We start from the raw sequence: 24,500 nt of genomic DNA on the forward strand, positions 1-24,500 counted from the left end.
TAAAAGGACTATCCGAGAAACTTAAAACAATAGGAAATAAATTCAACATTTCAACAAATTCAAAACAACCAACACATTGAGATCTATTCTATCTAAAACTAAACCTAACAATGAACAAGAAAGGACAAAGAATTGTATTTATAAAATACCTTGTGAATGCGAACAGTTTTATATAGGTGAAACATCAAGACCATTAAACGTTAGAATAAGTGAACATCAATCTTATATTAAAAATAGAGAATTTGATAGATCTCAAATATGTCAACACGCATGGGATAATGAACATAGAGTTCAGTGGAGAGATTCAAGTATAGTACTGAAAGAAACAGATAGTAAAAAGAGAAAAATCCAAGAAGCGGCTCTAATTAAGCTAAACGAAACCAATTGTGTCGCAAATTCCTCGGTGGAATGCAGTAGGATGTGGATACAAATACTGAAAGAGGAAGTCAATAGAAAGAAAATACCACAATTAGTAAGTCAATAGTCAAGTTAGTACATATTTTATATTTTAGTATTACTTATATATCTATGTATTATTGATATTATTTATAATTTAAACAAAATTATAGTAAAGTCAGAGTTTGGTATTAATTTTGAGAGTAAATTAAATGTAATGCCTCCTCTACATATCAGCAGACGCGTCTGCGGATGCATCTGCGGATGCATCTGCCGATGTAAGAAAGTGCCTCCTCTACACATCGGCAGACGCGTCCGCGGAAACCTTTTGGTCTGTTCTTGGAAAACCGACAACAACCGCATGCCTTAAAAATAAACAACAGACCACCAACAGACGACCAAATTACCCCATCTACACATCTGCGGATGCATATGGGGATGTCATCCGCGGACGCGTCTGCTGATATGTAGAGGAGGCATAAGACCAAATACTTACGATGTCGGGATAGTATCACGAGGTTTTTCCTGGTTTTCCCTCGTGATTTACTATGAGATCTCTAACGCGAGAATTTTAATGTCACCGTTGCATGTGGTTGTCTTTTTAAAGACAGATCACATGCTATGATTTTTTTGAGACGGATATTCTTGAGTTGGGGTTGATATCATGTAATCGAATGAACTATCTTTCAGTAAAGTCGTCCCAGGAACGCAACTCATAAATATTGGCAATATCATTTTAAAGTCTTCTACTTTAAAATGTATCATATTATGTATCTGAATTGCCGATATAAATGAGTCAAATTAAATAAATTATTAGAAGAATTTTTTTACTAAGCAACAACATTTTTGTTTATGTTAGTAGTATTTTGTATTTTGACAACGGCACCCGATTTGGGCGTCGAAACGTTAATAAAAATCATTTTTTAATAATATTGTGGCTTATTTCCCATTATAAATAGTTAAAATTGTAAAAATGCCACAAGAAAATAGCTTCAGAACAACATTTAAAAGATAAATTTTGAAAAAATTTTGGAACATAAATTTTAATGCTATCAACTTGTTCGAGGACTCATTTGATAGATATTTTTAAGTACTTTGACAAATGTTTAATAAGTTTATGTTATAAAATGCATAATTTTCCCGTTATTTAAGCTTGAATACTTAGATTTGGGTACTCGCCGAAAAAATATACATTCAATTACCTATAACTCACTTTCAGTTAACAATAAAAGGTTTTTTTAGTAAGTGGTTTATTTCTTTTTTTATTAGCTTTAATTTTTGTAATAATAACTTTTTTGTAAAAACTTATAAATTTTGAGTTATTTATGAAAAATCGGTTAAAAGCATGCATTTTTCTCACGAAAACTTAAAATTTTTGATCTTTAATAATTCAAAAAGCTTTGATTTATTTTAATAACTTAATATAACAAATTTTACTTGCAATTTGTCCCTCTATCGAATTATGTAATTATTTTTAATAAAATAATTTTCACCCTCGAGAAAGGGTGCCACCCACCCGCAGGGTAAAAGCGCAAGTTGGCACCATGTCACCTTTGTTCCTTGAGATATCCTCTAACCACTCACCAATTATCCAGTAAATCGATGGAGGTTCAACGAAATCGGAGGTAATAGCTCATATCCACCTTCAGTGACTGCACTAACAGGTTTGGGTGTTGTGCGTGCGGAAACGCGTAGGTAGAACCTGCACTCTGAAAATTTTCAAAAAGTGGTAGACTTGCTCAAACGCAGCGAAGCAGTTAAAACCATTTTTGACTTTTGTAATCATTTTCAAAAAAGAACGGGGTACTGGGGACTATTATTTCTAGTTGGACACTTGGTTAAAATCTATGAATATAAATATTATATTTTTAGCTTAAGAACAATATTGTCGATGTTGATTTGAAAGAGTTAGTAGATACGTTAAATAATATCGCTGCTAACTTAAACAATGTGGACCAAGAATTAGCTGCTAATCTTACAAACCAGATAAAGGATTTGGAAGACTTCAATACTAATAAACTAAAACCATTCATTGAAGATATTAACATAATTTTAGTAAGTATTTCAAGAATAATATAATAAATGTACAACTTACTTTATTTTTTTTTGTGAAACATTTTTCGTAATTAGGCTATTCTATCTGAAAATATGAGATAATAATGTAATTCTTACACTTATTGTAATTCATCTACACAACAATAATTTTTAAAACGTTTTTATATACTTGGCTTCGTCTTTGTCACTATGTCCGCAAATTTTGTAATGTAATTCATTTTAAACATAGTTCTAGGCTACCTAGGCACCTGAAATTTTCAAAATGGCTCAGAACTCGCTAACAATGCAATTTTTAACTGGTATTATATGGATATGCTATTCCTGGCTGAAGAATCTACGCACATGGTTCAACACAACAACCACAACTCTTTTTAGAGCAGCAGTGTGCAAAGTGCAGATTGCCATGATGGTCGCCAACATCCGAAACCGATAGGCACTACAAGAAGAAGATATGGATAAATCGATTTTTTTAAATTTTAAACTATTTTAAAAATGTGATTAATGCAATGACATTTAGATTCCACTTTAAAGTACGTCAACACATCAATAATTACAAATTGATTGTGACTCAGTGGTAGAGCATTAGGCTGCAGATCGAGAGATCCCGAGTTCAAAACCCGGTTGTTGGGTATCTTTTTTAAATTTTTTAAATAAATAATTACAAGTTAATATAGTTAAAGTTCACATTTTATAAGTTAATTATTATACAGGGTGTATCAATAAGAATCTCCAATCTCTGAGTTCCAGATTCTAGACCTCAAAATATTAACATTTAACCAAATTCGCTTAAATAATTAAAAATTTAATAAATATTTTTAACCAGTATTTTAAAACTGTTTGACGTATCCTTATCATACTTAGCAAAAAGTGTGGCTACTATACACCCTATTAAATTGTGACAAATAAACGTTTCTAGCTACTACCAGAGGCGTACGATAGGGGATAGTGAATCGTTTACCCTTCCCAAATTCTATGCCACTGGGGGAATTACTATTTTAGCGCAATTTTTGGATTCTCCAATACTTTCTATGTAAATAGTATACTCTTAATAGGCAACGATAAAGTTATTAGTTTTCGAGATATTTGAAGTTAAATATGAAACGGCACAGTTATTTTGATTGATGTATTGTGTCACTTTATTTTTAACTTCAAATAACTCGAAAACTAATTATTTTATCATTACGAATGAAGAGTATATTATTAACATAAAAAGTATTGGAAAATCTAAAAGTTACACTAAAATAGCTATTCCGTCAGTGGCGTAGAATTTGGGAAGGGTCAACCAGTCTATTTCTTCCTGTCGTACGCCTCTGGTAGTAGTCAGAAAGGATTATTTAACATAATTTAGTAGGGTGTGGAGTACCTACACTTTCGACCAAGTGTGATAAGGATATTATGTCAAATAGTTTCAAAGTACTGAGTACAAAAAAGTTTCAAATATTAATCAAATGAATTATATAATAAATTAATCAAAATAATTGTGCCGTTTCATGTTTAACTTCAAATATATCGAAAACTAATGACTTTAGCGTTACCAATGAAGAGTATACTATTTACATAGAAAGTGTTAAAGAATCTAAAAATTGCGCTAAAATAGTAATTCCCCCAGTGGAGTAGAATTTGGGAAGGGTAAACCATTCAGTATCCTTTGTCGTACGCCTCTGGTAGTAGCTAGAAACGTTTATTTATCATAATTTAATAGGGTGTATATTCTCCTTTTCATGAACATTTTTCAGTGCGTCACAAATTATAGAAAAAAAGGTAAATCCGTGATAATACACATTTATGACATTTATTCTAACGTGACATTTTAGTTAAATCTGACAGTTGTCAAATTTTATTTTCAATTTGGAATAAAACCAAATCAATTGTGTCTATTGCATTTATAAAATGGTATTTTCTTTCATTTGTATAGTCTTATAAATTGTACAGATTATATTGATAATACTATTATTTTATTTAATAAATAATTCTTTTTTGATTATGGCGCCATCTATCGACAACTAGAATAATCACCAAACTAGAATAATTACCAAAGTATTCACAGACGTGCCTTTTTTTCTGTCACATACAATTTAATGCGTTAGAGAGAAATCGAAAAACTGTGACGCACTGAAAGATGATCATGAGAAAAAGAATAGTAGCCACTTTCTGCTAAGTATGATAAGGATACGTCAAACAGTTTTAAAGTACTGGTTAAAAATAATTATTACATTTTTAAATAAAACACACTGTAAGGAGCCATATTTTATTTAAGCGATTTGGGTTAAATCTTAATATTTTGAGGTCTAGAATCTACAACTCAGAGATTGGATATTCTTAATGATACATGGTACATAATATGGTACATTCCATGTCAAACCACTCAGGCAAAAAAATTTGGATCTCCGATTTGTCTGAAAATTGGTATATAGCTTCTGCGGGACGTAAAAATAAGATATTTAAGGTCAAAAAATCTTCTTCTTTTTTTCTCAAAATGTTATTTTATGCGATTTTACAGTGATTTGGTGTTTATTTAAACAAATTTGCATTTTCTGTCGTAAAGTATCGATGAAAAACATAATATCTTAATAGAAAGGACTCAAAAATGTCATTATATGGCATTATAACAAGTTATTTTGAATCAAAACAAGTTTTTGATCAAATTTTATAGTGTAAAAAACGTTAAAATACCGTTTTTGCATTTTCCTCCATTCCCAAAATACATTATCATCGATTTGGCTGAAAATTTGCCCACCGATAGCCAAAAGATAAGACTTTAAGTGGTTAGAAGGATTTGAATTATATTACAATACCAAAAAAGTGACATGCAGTAATATCAGACTCAAAAGTATATATTAGTCCAGTCGGGATAGCATTTGACCTTGAATGCCGAGCTGCTCAAAATTTTATTTTTCTGATCTTTAGGGGAGTCAATAGTAGCCTAAATTTAAAATCACGAATGAATTCCTCCGTTACGTTAGCAGCCATCTTGATTTTAAAGGAGAACCTGTTATGCTCAATATCTCCGCCATTTTTAAATTTTCGACAAAAATGGTAGGAACTGAAATTGTTCCAAATAAATCGTATTTATAATTATTACAATTTTTTTTTAACAATTTTTGTCGTGAGGTCGATATTTTCGAGTTAATTGTACTTACAGTAGACGCCTATATTTTTGACTATAGTATTGCATGTAACTTTTTTGGTATTGTAATATAATTCAAATCCTTCTCACCACTTAAAGTTCTATGTTTTGTCTATCTGTGGGCAAATTTTCAGCCAAATCGATTATGATGTACTTATTTTGGGAATAGAGAAAACTGTATTTTAACGTTTTCTACACTATAAAATTTGATCAAAAGCTTGTTTTGAATCAAAGTAACTTGTTATAATGCCATATAATGACATTTTTGAGTCCCTTCTATTAAAATATTATGTTTTCCATTGATACTTTACGATAGAAAATGCAAATTTGTATAAATAAACACCAAATCACTGTAAAATCGCATAAAATAACATTTTGAGAAAAAAAGAAGAAGAAAATTTTTTAACCTTAAATATCTTATTTTTACGTCCCGTAGAAGCTACATATATACCAATTTTCAGACAAATCGGAGGTCCAAAATTTTTTTTGCTCCAAAATTGAGTGATTTGAAATGGAATGGCCCATATAAATATTATATATACCATTTTAAATATTTTCTTTGATCTGGAACCTTTAAACTCTATACACTCTAGCCCTCCGACTCTGTCTAGGTGCATTTCGCTCCAGTCAATCTAAGAGTCTCTACTGTGAAGCCGATGAGCCTCCCATCTGGATTAGACGGCAATACCTTCTCATTTATAAAAAGCGACATCAACTTTACTCTCACATATCCCAGCACCCTTCATCAAATTCCTCCTTGGATTATGCATCCCCCTCAAACTAACACTTATTTAACAAAATTCGATAAACACGAAACACTTAAAGAACTCATGATTAAGACATTTTATGAAATAATGCACAATAATCACTTTAATCAAGTTTTTTACACCGATGATTCCAAAAGTGACTTGGGCGTTGGCTGTTCAGTCACCACTAAAAACAATCTCATTTGTGCTTCCTCTTTTGTGTAGCGTACCTATATACTGGAGAATTATATAGTATCTTACAGGCTGTTAAGCATATTAACCGCCCGAACATAAATGTTGCCATTTGTACAGACTCTAGCTTCCTTATTATGCATTCAGGAATTATTTACCGATCGCCCCCTTGTCCAAAATATCCATCACTCTTATCACCACCTTTCTACATTAAACACTAAGCTCACCTTCATATGGATTCCGTCTCACATTGGTATACCTGGCAATGAACTCGCAGATCAACATGATAAAACTGCTTCAACAGATACCACGTCAACAATGCATATCCAGATTAGCAAATACTTAATAACAGAAGCGTACAGATTCACCAGGAGAATATGGCAAACCCACTGGAACTCTTTAAATACTTAATTACGTGCAATCCAGCTGTCATTGTATAAGCCTCTATACACTGGCCCCACGGGACTTTCTAGACAAGACCTTACAATTATAATAAGAATCCTAGTAGGTATAGGCCATACCAAACTAACTCACAGCTTCCTAATGATATCAGATGTCCGTCCTAACTGTCAAACATGACAGTGCAACCTAACAATCGAACACATTCTTACCGAATGTCATAAATACAGTACATTAAGACGACATCTAGAACTCAAACCGCAGCTATGTGAAATACTCATTGACTCCAACCAGTCAGACAAAGTTCTTCAGTTTTTTTAAAAGTATCGCTGTATCATAAATTTATATGATATTATTGTGACAACTTATTAATGCTACTATTAGGATAACTTATTAATGTTACTATACCTCTGTAATATTGTTTGTAAGCACCCACGTGCAAGTGGCCATAATTGCCGAGCACGTAAATGTAAATAAAAAAAAAAGAAAAAAATATTTTCTTTGATTTATATGAGTTTAAATCCGCTAGAGAAAATATGCCTCTAGAAAAGTCGATTACAAAATTCTTTTATGACGTAGAAATTGAAACAACAACATAGTTTATAATTTTATATTGGATCCTATAATTAATCAAAACGTTATATGATAAAAAGTTCTTTTTTCTACAACCGTGTTAAAAATGCAATTTTAGCACTCCATACGAGCGTTAAAAATGCTACTTTAATATAAGGCACTAGTGCTTTAAAATTTTTATGGCACTGCAATTCGTAGGTATTGACCTTATAGGCAATTTTGATGTAATCGTATGTAATGTCAAAAAAATATAAAAATGGAATGTCAGTCAAGGTCAAGTAAAAGTTTTTGTAGATATTGTCCTGTAATTACGTTTGTAGAAAAAATATTGTATGATATGCGTGTTAAAAAGTACATTTTTTAGGCACTCATGTGAATTGCAGAACTCGCTATCGCTCATTCTGCAAACTTTCACATGCGTGCCTTAAACGTGTACTTTTGACACTTATATCATAAATAACTATTTTATAAAGTGTAATTATTTATAATGCAGTGCGCGCGTAAAGTATGGAACCATAACAATATCTGTAACACCCTGTATGATATAGTAACAAAATATTGGTTATGTACACGGTTATTAGACATTTACTACGGTTGTCTTGTGTCCGACGGTGGTGGGGAGACTTAAATTTTTGACTTGGCGTCACAAGTATACACAATCCCATATTTTCAAATGATTTTTGATCATTGAATGTGTATTATTGTGTATGTATGTGTATTATTTACGTTATTATTTATTTTATATATCCTAGTTTACTTTATATTTTTGAATTTGTAATTTTGGTGTTGTTTCCCGTAAAACTTTATTTTGAATTATCCATGAAAACTTATTTATTATTATAGTTGTACGTCGTACCTATTTTAGGAGCTTAGATAAGAATATATATTTATAAGATAGGTTAAAACGGTAAAATTTCATTATGTATTAACGTAATAATATTTAATGTTGATGCTATTTTAGAATGCCAGGTACCTACAGGCTATAGTGTGGTAAAATTTATTACCTATTATTTAAATTCTTACAATAAATCATACAAGTAATTTCAATTCACATAATCCTAGCTGACCTTTAAGGGTGGCATGTATTCAATAGTTAATCCAATAATGGAAATTCAACGTCAAATTTTCAGTGTAGAATGGAGAGTGAAATCCTAGATTTCCGTAAATATTGCATTAACCGTTGGATAAATATCAGCAGTTTTCCATAATTAAGTATTATAATCCACTAAACATCTTTATTTCTTAACTGTCTTGACTATTTACCATACATCAAAGACGTAAAGATACCGATTAATCATATTACGATTCAAATTACAGGAGACTCGTGACGTAATTGCGCCCTTAATGTTCATTGGTTAGTCGATCAAGAAAACCGTAGTAAATGTCTAACAACCGTGGGTTATGTAAGTAATACTTACATAAGATGGACCAACGATTTAAAATATTATATTTTTGACGTTGCCAAATGTACAGTTTCTGAGACATACGGATAATATGCGCATTTTTAAATAGGACTACCCGTATAAGTTACAATGTATTGTTAGTTTTTTATTGCCATGTAACATATAATCTGTTAATCTCCAATATTGATTATTAATATGCAGAAATCGTTCTATTTCAAACGTTTACATTTCTGTAAATGTATTTATAATTTTTTTTAGACTTTTGTACTGTTTTAGGCTATGGAAGATAATCTACAGAAAGATTTGAAAATGGGTTCTCAGAATTTTCCTGAAGCTATTCAGGAATTCATCGGACAGATTGAGACGGCGCAAAATAAATTCACAAATGACACAAAGGCCACAATAGATATTTTTGAAGAGGTAACTTTTTTTTCTACGAGCGTGCAAAAATGTCTACTTTCGCGCACGCATTTTAGTTTAGAAAGTTTCACTTTTCCGCACGCGTGTTACTTTTCCGCACGCGTGTTACTTTTCCGCACGCGTGTTACTTTTCCGCACGCAGTTTTTACTTTTCCGCACGCGTGTTAATTTAGATATGTTAATATGGCCTTAAAGTAATTATAATACATGCAATAATCTAATATTTAGATATTATTTACTAATTTATTTCAAATATATCTTATTGTCTTCCTGTTTTAATAAAATTAACGCGACAATTCGATGAAATAAAATTATTTTGACATAATATTCGAAAGTCAAATCGGTACACAATAACAGTCGTTTTGAATCATCGCCATGGAAGTAGATGATCTAAACGGGTGTCACTACAGATATAGGGAATTCTGTGTGTTAGAGAGAGAGGTATGTGATGTCACAGCTGATATAGGAAAGTATGTGTGTTAGAGAGAGAAACATGGTATCTCTGCTGCTATTGGTCCGATTTAAACGTACGACGGCTCGTTGGAATGGGCGGGAGATAACGAATACAAAAAAACATGGCGGCATAGTGTCAAAAGGGCGCTTTCCGATGTGACGACGTCCGATGAGGCGCGTTCCGGCGTTCTAGCGCTGATCGATCGGTGCGCGATACCAGATGTGCGATCGGTACCTTAATTTTTCGCGGAACGCGAAGCAGATGCGCGGTCGGTACCTTTTTCGCGGATCTCGTAGATACGAAGCGCGCGGTAATTTTGGAATTTAAATAAAACAACAACATAATGCAATTTTTTAAAAGAACTTAAAAGGAACACAGCGGCGCAGCGGTGCGCGATACCAGATGTGCGATCGGTACCTTAATTTTTCGCGGAACGCGAAGCAGATGCGCGGTCGGTACCTTAAGTTTTTCGCGGATCTCGTAGATACGAAGCGCGCGGCTGGTAATTTTGGAATTTAAATAAAATAAAAAAACATAATGCAATTTTTTATTAAAAGAACTAAAAAGGAACACAGCACGTCAACGCGTCACGTAAAAACGTCACATCAAAACGTCACGTAGGCTTGTGAAATGTCACGTGAAAACGTCACGTCAAAGCACGTCACGTAAAACGTCACGTCAAAGCACGTGAAAACGTCACGTCAAAGCACGTCACGTAAAACGTCACGTCAAAGCACGTCACGTAAAACGTCACGTCAAAGCACGTAAAAACGTCACGTCAAAACGTCACGTGGGCTCGTGAAATGTCGCGTAGGCCTTATTGTCATGGTTGAATCATCATGTAATATAAGACTTGATCAATAAATAAGGCGTTTAAATAAAAAACCCATAACTTTAAAAATATTTATTTTGTACACAGAAAAATTACATTGGCATTATTTTATTGACAAACCAGTCACGCAGGCGATTCACATTTGTTTCTGCACATGAAAATAATCCAGCGGCATGACATGGGGGGTTTGCAGTAAAACCAAGATTTCCAGCAGCACGAGGCGTACCATCGAACTTGCAAACATCAATAATATGAGGAAAAATTCCAAAAACGTGGCGTTTCTTATCCAAATATTCTGCTTTTTGTTTCCCTCGAACGTAGATACAGTCAGCTGTATATAACAACTCGGTTTGCAGTATCTTATTTATTTCAGATAGTTCAACTTCTCCATCAGAGTACCGGATGCCTAGCAGATTCTTCTCCACGTATGATGCGGTCTTCTTATCCACATTACTTAGCGCATTGAATGGTTTCGGAGGTAAAAAGATGTAATGACTTCGTTTATAACCTATTTCAATGGAAAGTTCTTTAGGAACAAACCACCCATCCACAACGAATCCCTGAATATCTACGAATGCTATTCTCATGATGATTGCTCGTGTACTACTGCCACCTCATGCATCTAATTTAGACTTTTTACAATTTCGGTGAGAGGGAAGTACTCCATTACACAGTCGTGAATAATAATACAATAGGCCTTGGTATTGTCGGGAAAACCGTTATTCGCTTCAATATCGAGTTTTACGTCAACGGTGGATGCTTTCATGCTTTCTTCTTGTTTCGAACAATCGATAACGAACAATGCACGATTCTTAAAAGCTGAGAAATCGAGTAGAGGTCGTTTTTGTTGGGAATGTATGTAGCTAGGATAAAATTCGGTATAGTTAAAATAGGCTTCATTGTAATCGGTTTTGCTAAAATCCAATTGCATTCTCTCGTTTGGCCAGTATTCTCCATTTAACGATAATCTAATACTTTGGATGTTGACATTGTCAAATAAAGTAGGATCAGCTGTAATCTTGTCGCGTTTGTTGGTTTGAAAGAAAACAATAACATAACGAGGTCTTTCAACTGATGTGCTAGTTTTAACAGCCCAAACTTCACGCCTGGCACCTCTCGTAATAGCAGGTAATTCATGTAATTCCCACTTTCTAAACGGAATAACTATAGGTTGATCTTGTTGAATAGATTTCATGAGTTCCAATTTAATATCATCATTGGGGAATATGTGCTTCACTCTAAGCTCAATATTGGTAATGTTAATCTTAGCGGTTGTAACAGTTGTAGTTTTGTCAGCGTTTTGTTTTTCTGTAATAACTATGCAATCGTTATCATTTCGAGCTCGAACTAGTCTTATTGTTTGACGACCACACGTAATCAATGGATAATCATTAAAAATGTTGAAAACATGCTTAAGAGGCATCTGTATGCTGAATGAATGATCTGCAGCGTTTAGAATTGGATCCTTAGGGTAATTCCATCCAGCCATAACCATATAATTAGAATCTTCTTGCGTATAACATGTCATGGCACGTACAGCACTTACGATGCCAGGATCCCGCACTGTTTCCATCTCCCTTGCGCTTTCGCTGTACGTACACGAATCGAAAAGGAAGGCACCCACATTATTTGCTAGTTTGACGCCACCATTTCCAGTTATTTCGAGTGATCCTTTAATGCATAACAAGGTTTCGCTCATTGCAAAAAACGAGTCAACTTGATTAATGCTAAATTCGACAATATCATTGCAGTTGAATGATTTGATGAATGGTGCATAAGTTCGGTATTCAGCCTTTCGAATCGATTCATCAAATATTGGCTTACGATAAATATCAAATATTGGAGGCATTGTGATGTTGTTTGAACGCGCTCTCTTTCCATACATTGTAGTCATTTTTTCAGTTTAAAACTCAACGTTTGTAAAAACAATTTGTTTGCGGACGTAAGATGTTGCTGCTTAGATGGTTGCACAACTAATGGTGTTCTGTAGGCAGATTGTTTAAGATATTGCTGCTGAGATGGTTGCACAACTAATGGCGTTCTCTGGGTAGATTGTTCTATTACTAATCCCATCTGCTTTTTGATCTAAGTTCCAGCACCAATGTGCTCTCTTCTCCTCTAAAGTTCACAGGTCGTCCTTCTTGATCGACAGCCAACACAGTGATATTGGTAATTTCACGCTGTGGCACAACAGGTAAATACAACAAATTGTGAGGGGTTTCGTCAATTGCGTACCCAGGATTTGATTGTATGACAAATTCGTAGAGCGTGTGAGCAGGTCTGTTACCGTCAAAGGCTCCGGTACTAATGTTGCATTCAAAGCGTATGCTAGATACTTTAATAATCCTAACAGGTAGATCTGAAGAATGTGTCTGTCTAGGATTTAGTATTACGGGAGAAAACCCTAATATTGTACCAAGACTGTCATTTGGTTGAAATGAAATTTTAAATTGACTGAAGATTTCGCACTGCAACGTATTGTGGTTAGGTTTTAGACTAAATATCATGTCAGGTTTAGATGTATTGGCAGCCCCCAATTTCTTTTGTATGTATTCCTCAATATCGATAATTTCATAACATCCATCGGGGAAATCAAAATGTTGCACTCGGTTATTGACATCGTAGTAATAAAACTTGCAATTTTCGATGTTTGGTATACTGTTGTAAGAATGGAAAAATCGAAGAGCTATTTCGTAATCTTTTTTCGGATCTAATACGATCGGTGTGGGAGGTTGAAACGAGAATATGTTATTCGTGCTGTTTACTCTCAACAACTGCGACATGATGACTGATTCAGGTCAAGAGATTAATAGGTTTATATACAGTAAAAAAACAAATTTATTCACATTTTTTTTATTTGTTCTAAAGCAAGTTTACATAAATGACAAGATGCTTGAGAACCGGGTGGGCCATCACAATGAGTCCTCCAATCAGGTCTGTTGTAATGCACGAAGCAGGGAAGTAGTATCTGCAGGTTAAATTCTTGTCGATATTCCCCAGGCAATTTATGCCATATATATAACAATTCTATAGGTTCTACAGTTCGTATAATATAATCTAGCGGTATTAATTTTAGTTCTTCTTCACTGAATCCTTCAAAACGTTTTTTGTGAAACATATGGTCCAGAAGCAGTTCCATGCCTTTAATATGCTCCATTATATAAAAACTTTAGGCATAAATGTCCACAAATGATTTGATTGTAGGTTTGATACTGATGGTTATTATAGAAAATTTTTGTATGTGTACCTAGATATTTAACAAGTTCTTTGGTCGGCTTCAAATTACCAAATGAATCGAAATACTCTACGTCGTTGTTTATCTTTCTATATGCTACCCAATGTGTTCCGCTGTGTGATGATGCATCTAGATTAACTATTGCGCATTCACGTTTTCGAGGACCGTGTCTAGGCAGAGTGTCATTCATGAAAACACCTCGAAAATGTGGGATTTTAAGTGTTTTCGCGTAATGCGCAATCTCTAAGTCGTACAGCGGACGATTGGGTAGCTTTATTGGAAGTTTTTTTTCAGATACAAACCGAATCCGCCTCTTGGTTTCTTACGCAAGTACAGACCTGAGCCGATGTGTTCCATCGCCTTATTATGGCGCATATCCTCTTCCAATTTCTTTTGGGCGTTCTTTGCGTCAACCACAGTCTTCGCCACCCCTGCTGCACCACCGGCTAAAGCCCCCAATGCAGAAAGACCTGCAAATAGGGGTATGAGGGGTAGGAAACCTCCAGATTTTAGTGGCAACACTCGTGGAAGATCAACTGTTTTTCGTCCACCAAGTTTTTTAATTACCGATTTTGCTATTCGTACAGCTGTCAAAGCAGTATCTCTTAACGATGCTCCTCTCTTCATGGACTTTGCAATTTTAGGTACCACATCCCGATTGAAAGAATAACGTCCCTTTCTTCCACGACGACGAGGACATCCCATTCCCAACTTTCTTTTCGTTTTCATTCCACCGGTTACAAGTAAAGCAGCACTTTTTTCGCCAAAGCTAGCGTCCTTAGACTTGAATCGCTCCCAAGCCCTATCTTCCAATTCTTTATCGGCCTTGTGACGTTCTTCGAGAGATGTATGATGCGAATAAGCGATATCGTGTTGTTTACAAGCTGCGTCTAAAGGATTAATTCCCGGATCTCCGCGTGCAAGACGTTTTTTTAGTTTTGTTCCAGGTCCACAATACTGATAACCAGGAATATGAAGCTCAACTGGAAGTTTATTAATTAGAGAGTTCAAAAGACCTTCCCCTTTGAACACCAACATTGGACTGATGGTCATGCATTTGGTGACATTGGTAATATATTGTTCATATTTTTACTATGTTTAACACACGATGAGAGTCATTCAACAAGAGCAGACGTTACCAATTGATAATCTAGATATTGTACAGAAAGCAACCAACAGTAAACATGGAAAATTATTACCAAACTCATTCAGAGCCATTATTTGTGGTCCAAGTGGATGTGGAAAAACTAACGCCATGCTATCACTTTTATTTAGTCCAAATGGCGTCAAGTTTAAAAATGTCTATGTTTATTCAAAATCCCTCTTTCAACCGAAATACCAACTATTGCGAGATGCATTAGCGCAAGTCAAAGGTGTAGGGTATTTTCCATTTAAAGACAATGAAGAAATTATTGATCCCAACAAAGCTCAACCAAACTCTGTGTTTTTATTTGACGATGTCGCATGTGATGGCCAACACAAGATTCGTGAGTATTATTCCATGTGCAGACATAAAGATATCGATGCGGCTTACTTATGCCAAACATATTCAAAAATACCTAAGCAGCTAATAAGAGACAATTGTAACATGATTGTGCTGTTCAAGCAAGACGAGATAAATTTGAAACATATATTTGATGAACACGTATCGCCAGACATGTCATTTGATGAATTTAAAAAAATGTGTTCAGAATGTTGGAGAGATAGGTATGGTACTGTGGTAATTATGAAAGATTTTGCTCTCAACAATGGACGATATCGCAAAGGATTTGATAAATATATAAAATTGTAAGGTGTTTGTTTAGTCGCCAGCAAAATGCCAGATGATACGGTCGCCATTGCCCTTCGCAAGAAGAAAGTTACCGAATTGGCTAGATCAATTCGCAAAAAATATTTGGCATTGAAGTTAGGTAGAACAGATCAAGATGAGTCACTAAATAAACTTTTTAAACCAATCTCGAAGCCTCTCAAGGATATTGCTCAATCATCAAAAACGTTACATCATACTATCACTAACAAGTTTGGACATGTTAAAAAAGAAGAGGTGAAAAAGGAGGAGGATGAGGATGTATTTCTTGATGCACCCGAGGCATCTGATGAAAACATTCAAGAGCCAATCTCCGGTTCTAACGAGATTCCGATGGACGCCACAGACGAATATATCGACCACTATCCTCCAATAAGTCACAAGTACATAAAAGAATATTTGATAAAAGACGATAAAATCGATAAAAACTATGGTCCATTTTACGATAGTATTAGTGGCTGGATATTGGGAAAACGTCGAATAAACTTTGACAAAGACAATGGAGACATAGTAATAATTCGAGAACGGGATTTTGAAGAACGTAGGTTAAGTGGTACGCCAGGCCTATATCACCTTTTATTTTATGCCAACCCAAACCCAGAACAGTATAATGATGAGGATTTACAAAAGTATAAAACACTGCTGATTAACACAGAGATTCATCTGGATACCTTAGGACGCCTTAAAGGTTCCAGCGGAGAAAAATATCATTCTATTATTAAACCTCTATTCAAACCATCTGATGCAACAATGAAAAAGCATGCAACTCGATCACAAAAAGAACTCGACCACAGAACGAAAACAGCTCGGTCAGCATCTTCATCTACGGTCAAAGGAACGGGGTTGGATGACTCTCGTTTAACATACAACGCTGCACCCTTAGAGTATATTTATTGGGATGACGTCAATGAGTTAGTTGATCGTCTTAAACTCTTGGTGGCTTCGAAAGACGCCGGCAACACATCTCACGACAACGAAATCGTGGCTATCATCAATGAACTAAAAGAAGCCAATATAATAGAGTAACTGAGAATGATGGCATCATTTCCATTATGAGTGTCGACAAATTCGGTCATCACTCTCGTAACAGTATCACCCAAAAGGCAGTACGAGTTACATTTCCACATACTCCTGCCGGAAACATTAATGCCGAAAATGTGAAAATTTGTAATGTTAAGGACCCATCAGAATATAGTGATGCTGCAACGAAAAAATACGTTGATAATCTAATAAATGAGATGCGTAGCGTATACTTTCCAATAATTAAAGCCCATGATGCGATATTAGATCAAAAATCCATTAATATAAAAGATTTAACAATCGGACTAAACGAAGTAAGAAAAGAAGTTCCACTGCTCGAGCAAAAGCTACAAAAAATAATCGCAGATGCTATGAATACACTAAAAAAGGATACGGAGAACAATATAAATAAGTTGTTGCAACAAAAAACTAATGATATACAGGATTTAGCCGTCGGACTAAACGAAGTACAAAAAGAAATTCATAAAACCACAGTTCCACATTTAGCGATCGAACTAAATCAAGTAAGAGAAGAGCTTCATAAAACCACAGTTCCACTTCTCGAGCAAAAATTGAAAAAAATAATCAAAGATGATGTGAATACACTAAAAAAGGATGCGGATAAAAGCATAAAAGAAGCTGCAGAAACACTTGCAAACCATACGATGCACGATATGAAGATGGAACAGAGGTTAAAACAAGTGGAGCAAACATTACAGGATATAGTACGTAATATTGATCTATTGCGCACACATGTTGTAGATGTAGATGCTGGTCGTTAATAAGAAAATGTCTACAGAAAAGGAACAGGTGGTGAACGAATTGCATAAACCAGCACGAAAAATCTATCCTCGTCGACGAACAATAATCAAAGGAATCGATGACTTGTGGCAAATGGATTTGGCCGAAATGCGTCCTTACGCACACCAAAATAAAAATTTTAAACTAATACTAGTCGTAATTGATTGTTTTTCAAAATATGTTTGGACACGCCCTCTAAAGACCAAGACTGGCGAGGAAATTACTCAAGCATTTTCGGATATTCTCGCCCATACTCGACGACTTCCGAAGAACCTCCAATCCGATCAGGGAACAGAATTTTATAACAGAAAATTTCAAAATTTAATGAAAAAACACGAAATTAATCATTACAGCACCTACACGATTAAAAAAGCCGCCATTTGTGAAAGAGTCATTAGAACGTTAAAAGCAAAGTTGTACAAGTATTTCAGTTTACATGGATCATACAAATGGTTAGAAGCTCTACCTGTAATTACCGAGGAATACAACAATACAAGGCACAGTAAAACGGGATACACACCATCTCAGGTCAACAAATCCAACGAAAAAGCTATTTTAAACAAGAGTTATAGTCATTTAAAAATTGCTGGTCCAAGAAAATATAAAATTGGTGACATTGTGCGTGTCTCAAAGACAAAACATTTATTTGAAAAGGCCTACACGCCCAATTGGACGACGGAATTATTTAAAATTGTAAAAGTTAAGATAACAAATCCTATAACGTATTTGCTTGAAGACATGCAAGGTATACCGATTAGCGGGGGGTTTTACGAAGAAGAATTACAGAAAACATTAAACCCTGACATTTACTTGGTTGAAAAAGTACTTAGACGAAAAGGCAATAAGATGTATGTGAAATGGCTCGGTATGGACAGCAAACATAACAGCTGGATTAACGTTAATGACGTAGTTTAGGAGGATCTATCTTTTAATCCGCCGCGTAGCAATACATTTTTTGCAAAGAGGTTGTTTTTACCACAAGGAGTAGGGGAATATAAAAGAACTCATGCTTCAGTATCAATGTCAGTACAAGTGAACATGAGCTCTCAAGATAGTGGGTATTCTTCAGGTGGCTCTCAAGATAGTGGGTATTCCTCAGGTGGTTGTGAATTTAGCATCGATATGCCTAGCAACGAAGACTATAATCAAGAATTAGATAGAGCTTTGGAAAATTATGAGGCTGCCGCCAAATCAGAAGTTTTCTACCTGCTTGCAACAAAATACACGTTATCGGGCTATGAAGTACAATGTGGTATAAGCCCTGCAAGATCATTTTCGCCTGCAGTGATTTTATCTCAGCAATATAAACCAACCAGAATATCACTCAGCGCATACGAATGGTATTCCTTTATTTCAATCATTACACAACAACTAATTGATTTTTTCCAATCAACTGATGACCTCATGCACCCAACTTTTCCATGCGAAGAATACTGCACTGTTACCCCGATAGTTTACGATGATTGTAAATTCATTATTGTTAAGAAGCATGGTGTGGAGTACTATATGGATGAAGAAGAAGTGAAGCAAATTGTTGAACTTAACACTAGTGTGCTATCGCCTCGTATGCAGTTGTTAGAAAATTTGAACTTTTGTGAATATTATTATAATGTTTTAGATTTTTGTAAAAATGCTGCAGATAGTTTAAACCCCTTGCAAATATTGTATGCTTTTTGTTCTATAATGTCAGATGATATGACAAACAATGCTCTTAGGGAGTTCATTTATTTTTATAAAATAAGGGTAATTAATGATTTGAATAAATAAAAAAAAAAATACCAATTTAGAGTTTTTATTTTACCATAATATATATATTACACACTATTTTACAATATATATACAAGAAAGAGAGAGATAGCAAGTGGATATTGTTATGCGTTTAGTACAAAAGAGAGATAGTAGCTTATGAACATAATTCGTCTCAAAAATCAATTTTTAAATATTTGCAATTTGTAGTTTTAATTCTCTTAGACAATTTACTTAGGATTGTATTCGCTATTTTTTGTAAATTGGGGGGAATCCATAGGGAGCCCCGCATCTTCGACACCCGCATGACATCACTTTTTCACAGTTCTTCACAATTTGTAGTTTTAATTCTCTTATACAATTTACGTTTAAACTGAATCGTATTTGCTTGGGAATCTTAAAATTCGCGGTACATCCTTGCTTGCTGTACCATCGTTCAATACCAATCACATCTTGAGGGAGAGGATGTTGCTCTCCACTTGGAAGCGTAAATGTCTTTGTATTAGCATCAACTACATCCCAATAAATTTTATTGGCTGCTATTTGTTGCAGATTAGCGGGAGTCCATAGGTCTGGTGTAACACATCTGTGAGACATTTCAACGTTCTTCTGCAATAAAAATCTATTCTAAAATACTGTAATGTCCCAATGGTAGGGTTCTAAAACTATTTGGAATTAAATATCTTTTATCGTCATAAGGACTTAGCGCAATTTTTGTTTGTTCTATACTATAGACGTTATGGCTATATGACCGAATGGAGTGTTGAGTAGCAGTTTGTTCCTTAAAAAAGAATCAATATTACTGCCTACTTCAGACTTCTGGTTCAGAATCATCAAACCTGTTATTTCTAGGCATTTCATGTAATGCATTAACGCAAGACTCGTAATCTTTTAAATCGAATAAAACTTGAGTAAAGCAACTATTGCACCAATAATATGGTTGCTGATATACGCATTCAACGATATCATCAGCATCATAAACTTCGTGAGTATGGTCGTAACGCACCAGTAAAAATTTATTTAAGGTCTCATGAGCATTTTTGAATGCAAAAAAACATGATTTACATACGTTTAGGCGATGCTGCTTAAGATAATATCCATTAGCCCATACACAATAACTGGAGTGTTCATCTTCAAATATACTCCCCCAATCTGACTTTCCTAATACGACATTTCTTAAATGTGACGGTATGTGTTTAGAGCAAGCAATAAATTCTATTCCTTTATATGAAGGAATAGGATCATTTTTAGCACTGCTTATCATCGTTTCCCATTTATATAAAGGAAATTTTTTTAATATTATTTTTGTTAATGTCCACGGCAAGGGGGACTGCTCGATGAAATATGATGCTGATACTGTTGTTTCACAGATTTTTTTGATAGACAGGTCGGTCAATGATGGAACATTCATCTACAAAAAAAATCTATTCTAAAATACTGTAATGTCCCAATGGTAGGGTTCTAAAACTATTTGGAATTAAATATCTTTTATCGTCATAAGGACTTAGCGCAATTTTTGTTTGTTCTATACTATAGACGTTATGGCTATATGACCGAATGGAGTGTTGAGTAGCAGTTTGTTCCTTAAAATCATTTAAACAGTTTACATAATCATCGAATTTTATAACATTTTTTACTATATTATATTTAGTCCCTTTTGCTTTTTTAGTGATTCGACCAGATTGAACTTTAAAAGTATACATTTTTGATCGTAATCCCACAAATTTTGTCATAATTTCTCCTTTATTTTCATCTTTCATTACTCCTAAAACTTTTTTATTTACGCGAGGAATATTATAGATATTATCTACAGCGTAATCGGATGTATCAAATTTTGATAGATCTTGTTTTATTACTTCCTCATATGCATCATGACAGTACAGTTCATAAATAAAGCTATCGGTATCCATATACATTAAATTACATTTATCTGCGCCCAATTTTGGAAGCATATAGTCGTAATGAAATTGGTACATACATAATTTTGATATATCTAAAACAGTCATGCCAATGTATAAGGGTTTATTAAAAACTAGATCTGATTTAATCAGTTCTATAGCTACTAAATTTTCATTAAATATCTTTCTGCTATGAAACCTGGCACTAGAAATTAAATTTTTAGCACCATATCGCCCATTCCATGATCTGACTAGTTTTACTATTCTATGTTTCCTTATATTCTCCATAGTCTTTCCAAATACACTATTATTGGCCAATTTGTATAAATTTCTTCCAAAATCGTTCGTAGCTGCAGCTCTAAGTCGAGTATTTAATTCTATGTAGGGTCGCAGCCACGCAGACTGCTTAAATTTCAAAATTTTATGAATCTTTTTTAAAACTAACCCATTAGCCAGCATTTGTTTTAAATTTCTATAATGAACGATATATTCTTTTTTATTATAAAGTGTTGTCATTAGTTTAGTATGATTTGAACCCAAAGCTTTGCGGTGTTCGGCAGCGAATGGAAAATCTGAGTGCAGATCATGTAATTGGCGAGGATAGTCCAAGTCAACTTGTAACATGTACCCTACGGGAGAGTCATCAGGTACAGACATAACATCAATGTCTTTGGCATCCATCCATTCGAACCCTCCGTAGGGTAAGGGTTCTCCCATAGCCCACCCATATAAATTATTGACATCAAAATACATTAAGTATTTTGAGGGCTGTGCGGGGTCATAATTAGACATGTACTTATTATTGGCCTCCGACATTCTACCGCTACATACTGAAATTCCTCCACGAATTGCTTTCTCCATAAATAGTATCATGTCAACGTCACGCAATAACTCGAGGTTACACCCCACGTATTTCAACATACAATCCCAAGAATAACCGGGCATTGTGTAGTACCAGGCTGGATCTAACCCATAAGTTATAAAACATTTTTTGCGGAAAGTTTCAAAAACATCTGCTAAAAGCACAATATCGGTTTTTAAGTACAAATCTGAATATTGACCTAAATTTTCAATGTTAAAGGTATCCCAAACTATTTTAGCATGAGCATACTTCTCATCTGTAAGATTCGTATCGTTTAGCTTATTATAAAATGCCTCTATTGGAGGTAAATCGGTAATGTTTAATTTTTCCCAAGAATCAATAAAATCATAGCAAAATACCCCTTTTTTAGTTATTAATTTAAATTCATCGTCACTTAACCTGCTAAATTCTCGCTTGCAAATTTTAAAGTCATTTTTATTTAATGTTGAGACCAATTCATCTAAAGAGGCTCCTAAAAATCTTAATGAATCAATAAATCGAAATTTTATATTAGTAACAGCATCGTTAAGTGTAAATGAAATGTATTTTTCTTTATTGACTGGAAGTAGACTAATATCTCCTTTTTTGCTTAACTCTGAAATTATAAAATGACTGTCGTAGCCACTCATATTGTGAAAAATAACTGGGACGACAAACAATTTTTTGAAATTTAAATTACAGGCTTGGTGGGCGAAATTTCTGAACTCCCCCGTAAAATGGTCGTGGTCTTTAACAATGATATCTGTAGGAGAAAAACATTTTTCGCATATGTGACACCTTGTGGCTTTACTGGTACTCGGGTTTTCCTGCATTGGTATAATTTTCTTAATTTTCGAATGAATACTTTGAGCTAAATTTGGTAATTCATTAGCAAACCACTCCATGCAGTCAATGCCTCTATAACTCTTAAAAAAAGACAACTTTTCATCATAGCTACATTTTACATAGTATCCAGCACTATACGGAATATGTTTTTGATATTTTTTAGTACAACAGGATGTTTGGAGGTCTGTAACTTTTTCTAACATGCACTCAAAATCTGCATATATGACAAATGGCGTTGTTTGTTTATAAGTATAATTTTTAAAACTAACAGCATCATATTTAGGAAAAGACATTTTACAATTATTCATATCTGCACACATTTTTTCATGTTCCGACAATTTCCCTTCAGTTGAAAAATAATTTAAGCATCTATTGCAAAGAAATAATTTGGCCTTTCTTTTATTTAATTGACCAGCAACTAATTTAGACATATCCGTAATGTGGCAGTAGTGGTACTTAATTTCTGAATTATCATTATCCACTGGAGGTGCTTCATAATCGTTTAATTTAGGAAAATAGTGATTCTGAATTAAAAGAAGATTTACATGTTTGGCAACGACTGTTTTAGTTAATCTAGCTGGATATACTGTGAAAAATGACTTTTCATTATTTTCTATTAATTCTAAAGCAAATACATTGACTGATATATTATTTAATTTTTCAAATTTTGAAATTTGATGTAACGGCATTGGTGCCTCTAGGTCTTCTGTTTTTAGTACTGTACTGTACCATGGGTATGAGGATGGGAGTTCTTTATGTGCTTTAGCTGGATAGAGGGCACTAACTATTGCCCAATAAAAACATGCTTGATCAGAATTTTTTACATTAATACAAGCACGCTTTTTTTGAATACTCTCAGGAAGTTTAATATACGAGGAACCATTTCCAATTTCATATCGATTAATATTTACTTCTAAAGATACAATTCTATTTAATGCAAAACCGGAGTCCCTTTCCTGAAACTCGGATAATTTAAGATTTATTTTATCTTTAACATTCTCAAAAAACCACCGCTCTGTATCGGTAGATACGTCTAGTACAGCATTTTTTGTATTAAAATATTTAAAATTTACAATTTCCTCCTCCCCCGATTTTTTAATAAATTCTCCACAAAAACAAACATTAACTTTAACAACTTTATCTGTTTTTAAAATTTTTCTGATTTTATTTTTAAAAATAATATAACAATCATTTAGGAAATGTGCTAAGTCCTTATGCCATAAATTAACTATAACTCCAGTTTTAATTCGACTTTTAAACGCGGAAACTACATTTTCCCATTTAACTCTATGTTTTAGTTTGTTGTCTAGCCCCATACCGACATGTCTATTGAAAATAATCTGTTTAAAATGTTTAAAATGTCCTACATGCGTTTGCAGTTTTCTAATTGTACCTATAGGCAAAGTGCGTTTTTTTATTACTTTATTACAAGTTTTGATTTGTTTCGTTAAGCGTTTCACCCAAATTTCTTTGTCTTTAGCTGTGAATTTATCAAAAACTATCTTTCTGATTCTTTTGATGAATAACAGTAAATTTTTACATTGTTTAACAATATCCATATTGCTTACCTCTCTTTCTCTCAGTATTTTCGCTTAGATAATTTTAAATGATGTCATGGGCTGGTACTGTTGGCCGCAGTCCACCAGGCCGTGATAAACTATCGAATACTTCCCGCTCGAAAACTCCTCAATGACGGGGCTGTAGGTATC

At 34.1% G+C, this 24,500-nt stretch overlaps 3 protein-coding genes across 3 annotated transcripts in view; 1 reads left to right on the forward strand and 2 right to left on the reverse strand.

The window, feature by feature from the left end:
* The window catches only part of LOC114335033 (prominin-1), an 89,686-nt gene that overhangs the window by 40,399 nt on the left and 24,787 nt on the right, over positions 1 to 24,500 (forward strand). Inside the window, exons 9-10 of the mRNA XM_028285193.2 lie at positions 2,269 to 2,451; positions 9,168 to 9,311. Of these exons, the coding sequence (XP_028140994.2) occupies positions 2,269 to 2,451; positions 9,168 to 9,311 (327 nt within the window). The remainder of the gene's footprint in view (positions 1 to 2,268; positions 2,452 to 9,167; positions 9,312 to 24,500) is intronic.
* Positions 14,106 to 14,885, reverse strand: LOC126886980 (uncharacterized). Its single transcript, XM_050654208.1, has one exon. It carries the CDS (start codon positions 14,883 to 14,885, stop codon positions 14,106 to 14,108), a length of 780 nt encoding a protein of 259 aa, XP_050510165.1.
* On the reverse strand, positions 19,237 to 24,492 carry LOC126886984 (uncharacterized). Its single transcript, XM_050654215.1, has 2 exons — positions 24,360 to 24,492; positions 19,237 to 20,617 (listed from the first exon to the last, which is right to left on the reverse strand). Exon 2 carries the CDS (start codon positions 20,615 to 20,617, stop codon positions 20,018 to 20,020), a length of 600 nt encoding a protein of 199 aa, XP_050510172.1. The 5' UTR covers positions 24,360 to 24,492; the 3' UTR covers positions 19,237 to 20,017.

The sequence above is a fragment of the Diabrotica virgifera genome, chromosome 1 (assembly GCF_917563875.1).
Source record: "Diabrotica virgifera virgifera chromosome 1, PGI_DIABVI_V3a".
NCBI lineage: Eukaryota > Metazoa > Arthropoda > Insecta > Coleoptera > Chrysomelidae > Diabrotica > Diabrotica virgifera.

Coding starts and splice junctions, on each gene's coding strand:
- LOC126886980 (XM_050654208.1), bottom strand. CDS start 14,885: ATGACCATCAGTCCAATGTTGGTGTTCAAAGGGGAAGGTCTTTTGAAC.
- LOC126886984 (XM_050654215.1), bottom strand. CDS start 20,617: ATGAATGTTCCATCATTGACCGACCTGTCTATCAAAAAAATCTGTGAA.